Here is a 9,388-nt window from a genome sequence, read left to right as displayed (position 1 = left end):
ATCGACAGGAACGAAACACTCTGGCACAAGACAAAGGGAGACGCAGACTATAAGACACATGAGGGCAATGGGGAACAGGTGGACACAATCAGGAATCAGGGAAGACAATCAGACTAGTGACACCAGGGGAAGGGCAAGTGATCTGAAACGAGAGGAGAGTTAATTTTCAAAATAAAACAGGAAGTCACAAGACAAAATAAAACCCCGAACAAGACAAACCTCACCGCGGTGTGACACAATTTACTTGATTCATGTTGAAGTGTTGGCACATTTAATTTAATTAAAATGAAAAAAAAAATGAAATTAATAAATAAATACATAAATATGACGGAAATTTCACTGTAATGTATTTTATTGAACTTAACAAAAGAAGAAAACACAACCGTGCCAACATGTCAGCACTGAAATGTGCTTAAGAGTACTCCTGAGTGTTCCTAGGATTTGTTCTTACCTAAGAAAAATCCGGGATAGGAAAAAAATTCATGAATGGCACAGTCTTCGTAAAATCTTCGTAAGTGGGGTGGTCGGTAGCGTAGTGGGTTATGCAGGCGCCCCATGTGTAGAGGCTACAGTCCTCGCTGCAGCTGGCCCCGGTTCGAGTCGGACGGCCCTTTACTGCATGTCATTCCCCTCTCTCTGCCCCCTGTTTCCTGTCTCTCTTCAACTATCCTGTCCATTAAAGGCATGAAAAAGCCCAAAAAAATACAATTTAAAAAAAAAAAAATCTTCGTAAGTAGGACTTAAGAACAAATTTGTTCTTAAGAACGGTTCGTGAATGAGGCCCATTGTTTATTGAACCTGCTTTCTGGAAAGGTGTGGTCTGGAAACATTGAGTAATGAGTAGACTCCAAGGCAATGCAAGGTACTTTTATTTGTTACATTTGATACATTAAGGCTAATATGATTGAATTAATGGCATGAAATACTGAACAAGTTTTGATATAATTGTGTAAAAAAAGTAAGAATAGATTATTCCACTGTAATTATGTAAAATGTCCCATTTGAATCCCATTTTTTGGGTAATAATCCCTCTTCTCTGCCCACCGTCTGTGGTTAATCAATACAATAATCTATGATCGTTAGGATTAAATAATGTAGATTGTGAGCTGTCTCTGGCTGTCTTCAGGGTGAGGAATGTTCAGGTTGTGCCATTCCAGTTATGTCCTGAAGAGACACAGTACAGAGTTATTTTACAGCAGGAAACAAGGAAAGAATGGTTTCTGTCTTCTCTCAAAGTACCTGTAATACATATTAACCCTCTGGAGTCAGCAAAAGCTCCAAATCATGACTTCTTCATGACATCCAGACTAGAAAACAAAGCAGCGTGGAGCCCTACTGTAAATTTACCTCTAAAGTTCTGGCTGTAAACTCCATGAGGCCAGTTTCACTTTGATGATGATATACCAAGTAAAACTGGAGACAAGCTCAAATATATTTAGTATAAAATGATAGAACTGGATGGAACCCTCTTATGTTATACAGTAGTGTTTGAAATAATAGCAGTCCAATGTGACTAACCAGATTAATCCAGGTTTTTAGTATATTTTTTATTGCTACATGGCAAACAAGGTACCAGTAGGTGCAGTAGATTCTCAGAAAACCAACAAGACCCAGCATTGGTGATATGCAGCTCTTAAGGCTGTGCAATTGGGCAATTAGTTGAAAGGGGTGTGTTCAAAAAAATAGCAGTGTCTGCCGTTGACTTTACAAACTCTTTTTCTGTTTCTAGGTTTTAGCAATCCTGTGGACTGCTATTATTTTGAACACTACTGTATTTGCAACCTGTGTTCACATTTGCAACATTTCAAATTCTTCATTGAGCATGATCATGTTTTGAAAGTAAAAAAAACCCCAAGACTCCAGAGTTAATGGTAAAGCACATTTGATGCAATCTGGCAAGGTATTTCAGTAGGTAGGACATTAAAAACAAAAAGCTTCTCCAACCAGAGGAAGCTTCTCATGAATGTGGTTCCTCCAGGAGAAGTGGATGGTTTGTGGATTAAGGCCAGTAAGACCTTTATACACAAAATGTAAAATTCTACTGTCAGTTTTTACAAGCTTACTCAATATATTCTTTCAAGACCATATACCTGTGGGGTGGACATGGAGGTGGTGCCAAGTTCTAAGTATCTAGATGTATACCTTGATAATAAGTTGGACTGGTCCCTAAACACAGACACTCTCTACAGAAAGGGGCAGAGCCTCCTCTTTTTCTTCTTGAAGCTCAGATCTCTGGACATGTGTAGTAAGATGCTGCAGATGTTTTATCAGTCTGTGGTGGTAGTGTGTTGTTTTATGCTGCAGTCTGCTGGGGAGGCAGCATCAGACACAGAGATGAAGGCGGTTGGACAGACTGGTCTAAAGAGCTGGTTCTGTGGTTGGAGCCAGGTTGGACACACTGGAGGAGGTGGTGGAGAGATGACCTGTCAACATGTTCCAGGCCATCCTGAAATACCCAGATCATCCGCTACACAAAACCTTTATGGACCAAAAAAACAGCAGTGGACGGCTCCTCTCTCTCTGTTGCAGGACGGAATATTTGATTCTTTATTCTGACTTACTGGATCAACATTTTGAAGCAAAAAGATTTTATTCTAGTGGGACTATTTTATTTGTGTCTTGTGTGTTTAGCGTAACAATTTTGGTCATTTTGTGTATTTTTTTTAGTCATTTTGTGTCTGTCTTTTTTGGTCATTTTGTGTCTTTTTTTAGTCATTTTGTGTCTTTTTTTGGACATTTTTTGTGTCTTTTTAGTCCTTTAGTCTGACAAAAAAATGTATTTTTTTTACTTTCAAAACACTATCATGCTCAATAAAAAAATTTAAATATTGCAAATGTGATCAAAGGTTGCAAATATAATATATAAGAGGGTTCCATCCAGTTCTATAATTTTATACTAAATATATTTGAGCTTGTCTCCAGTTTTACTTGGTATATCATCATCAAAGTGAAACTGGCCTCATGGAGTTTACAGCCAGAACTTTAGAGGTAAATTTACAGTAGGGCTCCACGCTGCTTTGTTTTCTAGTCTGGATGTCATCAAGAAGTCTGGATTTGGAGCTTTTGGAGACTCCAGAGGGTTAAGGAGGTCAGAAGTCTGTGCCATGGAATTATCAATCAATTAATAAATCATTATCATTTGAGTGTCTGTCCATCATATTTTCTAAGACCAAGGACTTGTTATTGTCTTACCTGTACAGACCATCTCAACAGCAGAGGAGAAGAACCACGACTCTACAGTTCCACAGTCCAGGAGTGCAGACTCGTTTCCATCACAGTCGGAGAAAAATCGCCACATAAGTGTCTTATTATGAAGATCAATTGCTTTGGTTGAAACAGCAGAGCCACAGCCAAGCTCTCTACACACCACAGAAGCATGCTTCAAGTCCCACACTTTGGACTCGCTGCTCAGAAGTCTCCACTCCTCGTCGTACACAAAGAGCTTGCCAGCACAGGCTGTGAATTCATAGTCCCTGAGCGTCCCATCGTCCAACATGACACTTTCAACCTCTAGTCAGAGATATGCAGGAAAATCACAGGCACATTTATACAAGTAGGAAGTCATTTCTAACAATGTATTGTTCATCTCTGTATGTTATAATATATGTCAGGGATGGGCAACTGGAGGCCCGGGGGCCGCATACGGCCCACACCCTCACTTGAAGTGGCCCTCAGCACAACTACATGCATATGAGCATGAAATCTTAAAAGTGCAGTGTAAAAATGCACAAAATTATCACTTGCAATTAATGTTGGTCTGCTGTTCTTGCATTGAAAAAAAAAAAAGAAATCACAGTAAGTGTTTATTTTTTATTTGCTTCAAACCTTTTGTATTCATATTTATACTGTTAAACATGCATTTGAGCATGAAATATGTTAAGTTACTGCACTGTAAACATATTTAAAATAGCAGTTTCATCATATCTGGTTAAGTGCATGGTCCTATATGTGGCCCTGTGGTAGTGTCCATGAAAAATTGTGGCCCCCTGCAGCATTTAAGTTGCCCATCCTTGATATATGTTATGTGTATATGATCATTGCAGAAATTGTAGAGAATTCCATTATCCTACCGTTGACAATAACAGAGAGACTCTGGCTCTCAGAAGAGAAGTTATGATTGAACAGAAAGTTGTGATAAACACAACTGTAGTTCCCTTTATGGCTCTCATCTGCTGCAGTAAACATGAAGTGGGCAGAGTGGTTGACAGCTTGTTGGGTGTGGCTGGTGGTTTGGTTGAAACCGTTAAAGATGAGGCTGAAATGACCTCCGGGGTATTGTGGCTTCACAGAGCAGTTGATAGTGAAGCTGTGGCCCTTGTAGAGCAGCAGATCCTGCTGCTGGTCCTCAAAGAGTTCGCTGTTCGTAGTGAAAACGTCCATTTTCGGTTGAAGAAGGATGTCTGCAAGTAAAGACAAGAACTGGAAATGTGACTTAAAGCGGATGCAAATGTAACCTTTGTCTTGATTGATGTTGAATTGTCCATTAAGTTGCTTTTGTTGAATGTAGCATATTTGCTATCTGGGTAGTCTAGTAGAAGTATGAAATGTTATCTGAGGGGGCAATCAGTATCATTTGTTCTGTTTTTCTGTCACTTTGAAACACGGGATGATAATAGCTAACATGATTAGATATTGGATAAACTAATATGAATTCTATTGCTCTACTGCCAACAACATGAGAATATTGAGTGTAACATTAATAACACAGTCTTCCTCTATCATCCCAAGAAGGAATCTCATGAATCTAATCTAAAACACGGTTTGGTTTGGTTTGGTTTGGTTTGGTTGTTGCAATAGCCTAGGTAAGGCTTGTTTTTAGTCTAGCAGACTGAAAATCCCCCTACCAGATGTTTAGATGTTTCAGATTCTTAAGCATACAGTCATAAATGTCAGCCCTGGATGGATACACACAAGCACACATATAAGGCTGTTTCCACTACCGCCCAATACCCGGAATGAGGCGGGTCTCACTCGCTGAAACGCCCCTAATTTGAATGCGAGCCGTCTGGAGCGGACTTTTGTTGGGACTTTTTTAGTCCCTGTAGAAGAGCAGGGTCTTTTTTTCTCCCCTGAAAACAGCCTGGTTACTGATTGGATAGATCGCTAAGCAGGATGTGACGTAGTACTCTACACCACAGCAACACACGTCATTTGTAAAAGCCGGCAAAGCAGTGTTCCCAACTCAGCGACTTTGTTAGTATATTTAGCGACTTTTCAGACCCCCTTAGCAACAATTTTTCAAGAAAGCAACCGGAGACAAATCCAGCAACTTTTTCTGGTGTTATTGGAGACTTTTTTCTTCTTAACGAGCCGCGGGGGGCTGGAGTAAGAACGAAGAGTAAGAACGAGTCAAAGCAGCACAGTCCTCCAGCAGCAGTCTCTCCCAGCTGCAGAGCCGGAGGGGATGTTTACCCCTCAGCATCCAGTCTGCAAATTGCTAATAGGCTAACAGTTAGCTCTGTAGCAGTACAGTGTGTATGTGCTGCTGCTGCAGGAGGTGTTCACTTAGCGATCTCTGTTTGTTTACAACAAGCACCAGACACTCTGTGAACAGTTAGCGATGCTGTTAACTCACAATCACTATGTTTATAATCAGTGGAGACTCTGCATAATTAGCCATGCTGCTTTCAGCTGCTGACGTTCTGCCACAGTTGAGTCTCCCATGTTTAATCCGTCGCGTATGTGACGTACCAGAAAAAAAGACCCTGCTCTTCGACAGGGACGAAAAAAGTCCAGACAAAAGTCCGCTCCAGACTGCTCGTATTCAAATTAGGGCCGTTTCTGTGAGTGAGACCCACCTCATTCCGGGTATTTTGCGGTAGTGGGAACAGCCCTAATAAAGCCCAGTATTGCTCTAAAGCAGTTATTCCCAACCTTTTTCTTGAGGGACCCACATTTTTACCATTGTAAACTTTGGCGAACCCCCACCCTTTGGGGGCTAGCTCGCCAAGTTTTCGCCGCACAGTGATGTGACACATATCTTTGTAATCAGTATAGTTTCTGCTTTCACGGGACACCAAATTTGTATGGACTTTCGGTTTTAAGAGGCTAAATTTACACTCATGTGCTAAATTACTTTTGAAAAAAGCAGACATTCAAACTTGCATGAAGCCTTGCCATGTGTTGTGAGCTTGTAGATTGGCTTTTTTCAATTTTATAGGCAAAGATGTATATATTTAACCCATTCGATTTATTACACCCCTTAAATTAAGCGGGCTTCGCAACCCCCCATGGATCTTTGGCGCCTCCCTGGGGGGGGGGTTGGCCCCCCCCCGGTTGGGAATCACTGCTCTAAAGCACACGCTTTGCTGCCTTCTCTAACACTTTGGACAACATGTGTGGAAATGTTACTACGTCGGTGGCTTATGGTATGGTCATAGCGAAGAGATGCATTTTGAAAATGTGGAAATCTGACTCACCACCTTCGTTGGAAGCCTGGCTGAGGGAGCTGGTAGGAATCCTCCACATTGAAAAACTGAGATATGAGATATCTGGCAACTTACAGAAATTCTATGGTGTATGGAGAGCTATCCTGGAGCACCTGGAACTGTAGTTAGCCCCCTAAAGAGTACCTATTCTGACATGTTTGACACACTCAAGTGGACATTCAACTTTGACATTGTATTGTGCCTCTTTGTGTGTAATTTGTTTTGGTATGTTATGGTATGTGTCAAGTTTTTATTTATTTTTTGTCTTGTTTCTTTATTTCTTTATCTATTTATTTCTTTATTCTATTTTATTTTTTACAATTATTATTATTATTATTATTATCATGTCTTCTTGAAGAGTACCTCCTGTACACTTAAGTGGATTTTCAACTTTGACATTATATTGTGCCTCTTTGTGTGTAATTTGTTTTGGTATGTTTTATTTATTTAATTTTTTGGCTCGTTTCTTTCTTTCTCTCTTTCTTTATCTATTTATTTATTACAACTATTATTGTGTTCTTGAAGAGTACCTACTCTACACTCAAGTGGACATTCAACTCCGACATTATGTTTACTTTGTTTTGACATGTCATAGTTTGCGTCAAGTTTTTATTTCTTTACCTTTTTATTATAATCATTATTATTATTCGTGTATGTATTTTATGTTACTTTGAAAATTGACAATATATAAATAAAACTTCTGTTCTTGAGCTCAAATCAGCTACATTCTTACCTGAGCAGACCACTTCAACAGTGGAAGAGGAAGGCAACTTTTTCACTGTCCCACAGTCCATCAGTGCTTGCTCAGAGCCGTCACAATCGGAATAAAATCGCAACATGGGTAGAGGTTTAGTCAGCTGGTCTACTTTACTGGTTGTAACAATGGAGCCACAGTTGAGCTGTCTGCACACCACAGCTGCTTCCTTGAGACTCCAGGAGTGCCCGAAGCTCACTGGGGTCCACTCTTTCTGATGCTCCACCTCCAGTCTGCCAGCACAATGACTGTCTCCGCTCACCAACCTCACATTATTGGCATCTGCAATTATATTAGCATTTACAAGCTATGAACAGAATATCTTTGTTGGGTAGTGGTCCCAGTAAAATACACGTATTAGTTCAACTAACTACATGGTCGCCCGTGAAGTTGGAATAAAATACTTTTTACCGCTTTCCATGAAATAATTGTGACAATGTGGTTTATCATTGACAGATAAAGTGTATGTCTTCTCAAAACTTTATTAATCAATCTCTTCCAAACACATCACAATGAAAATAAAAAAACACAAGAGAGGACTGTGTGTGAAAATAAAATTATTCCAACTTTACGGGCGACCCTGTAAAATGAATGTAGCTCTAATATATTGCTACCAAATTTCAGTAGAGCAATACTGCCCTATAAAGTCTAACTGCAGTAACTACGCAAAAGGTTAAACTAAGAAAAACTGCTTTAAAGTTTTTTAACGTGTTTTAACAGGCCAGCCTAATGGGTTATAGGTAGGTCACTGATATGACACTTATTTCTACATGTATTATCAATGTAATTTTTATGCTCAAAAATCATGATGATTTATTTGACCTTTGACCCCAAAAACGTAGTTACTGCACTCTGGTTTTGCTGTTAAAGGTTCTAACAGTAATGATAAACAGAGTGCAGTAACTATAATGTTGTTGTCTTCTTTCAGCTTTTATATTTTGTTTTCAGTGAATAAACATTCTCAAATTGATTTTATATATGTATTTAAAAGTGTTTCTCACTTTTTTACTTCATCACTATCTAGATAATAATTTCCCTATCAAATATATGTATAATTTCTATTATTTTTATGTTTAAATTAGTCTATATATCCAAAGCAGACCGTGGTTTTGAGTTGGATTTTGTGGTTTTTATATAATTATTTCTCTGAAATAAAGCAAAATTGAAATCTAAAACTTTGTCACAAGATAAAACAGGCTATCACTTGGAAATGAACTGGATGCTCTCCCTGCTGCACTGATAAACATAAGTTTACCTTTTATAGTGAGAGAGAAACTTTTTGGCTTAGAGAAAGTTTCCGGATCAAAATCATGGTTGTAATCGCACAGATAGGTCCCTTTGTGGGCATCCTCTGCAGCAGGAAAGATGAAAATGGCTTTCCCATCCACGGCTGACTGGGTCTGCTCAGTGGGGTGTTGGCTGTAAACGCCAGATCTTAGGCGAATAGAGAGTATATTGTAAGGTGAAGAATAGGCACAAGTGATGGCAAAGCGATGGCCCTTGAAAATCTTGAAGCTTTCTGACGAAGTCCCAGAGATTTCCCTTTGCTGGGTGTGGATGATAATAAAAGGTTCATGTGGACGTTCTGCAAAACAGGGAATAAAGAGAAAGTTAGGTTAAGGGACAACTCAGATTCTTTCCAAATTAGTCAATATGCATGGATATTGGATACCCACTTGTAATAAAGGAAAAGATTTTAGAATAAAAAATGGGGGGCATTTTTCATCTGTGTTGGAAAGTAGCTAGGAGGGGGATACAGAGGGAAGAGGGACCTCAGATTCAAAGGCTGGTCTGCTACAACAAGGACTCAGCCTTAATGGTATGTGCTCTACAAGTGAGCCACTCAGACCCCCAGGTTTATGCAATTTCACAGTTTTTTTACAACCGCTATGACCCGTTTGTCAGAACCTTAAAAACTTTTTCAAAACTGTTAACGCACATCACACCTGAAACACACAATTCCCCAAACAGTTAATTTCATGCTCAAAATCACGCTTCCAAAATACAATAACACACTAAGACAGTTCACCAAATCCACCAAAGCACTGACACACGTTGTCTTCCAACAGAAACATTTAGTCAGTCACAGCACAGGGTCATAAAAAACACTGACAACTGATGGAATAACACAAACTGAATCACTTAGCATGTGTCAAATCGACTTTTTTTCCTTTTTCTTTTACAATCAACAGATTATTGTATTGAT

At 39.4% G+C, this 9,388-nt stretch overlaps 1 protein-coding gene across 1 annotated transcript in view; it reads right to left on the bottom strand.

Annotated features, from left to right (window-relative positions):
* Positions 1-9,388, bottom strand: part of LOC131973161 (scavenger receptor cysteine-rich type 1 protein M130-like) — a 30,483-nt gene continuing 21,095 nt past the window's right edge. The window contains exons 6-10 of the mRNA XM_059335042.1: positions 8,438-8,767; positions 7,162-7,464; positions 4,071-4,400; positions 3,193-3,510; positions 1-1,164 (exon numbers count right to left, since the gene is read on the bottom strand). Coding sequence (XP_059191025.1) covers positions 1,139-1,164; positions 3,193-3,510; positions 4,071-4,400; positions 7,162-7,464; positions 8,438-8,767 — 1,307 coding nt within the window. The 3' untranslated portion in view covers positions 1-1,138. The remainder of the gene's footprint in view (positions 1,165-3,192; positions 3,511-4,070; positions 4,401-7,161; positions 7,465-8,437; positions 8,768-9,388) is intronic.

Source organism: Centropristis striata, chromosome 1, assembly GCF_030273125.1.
Source record: "Centropristis striata isolate RG_2023a ecotype Rhode Island chromosome 1, C.striata_1.0, whole genome shotgun sequence".
In the NCBI taxonomy this organism is placed as follows: Eukaryota; Metazoa; Chordata; class Actinopteri; order Perciformes; family Serranidae; genus Centropristis; species Centropristis striata.
The sequence above is the reverse complement of the archived record's forward strand: the minus strand, read 5'-3'. Positions and strand labels throughout refer to the sequence as shown.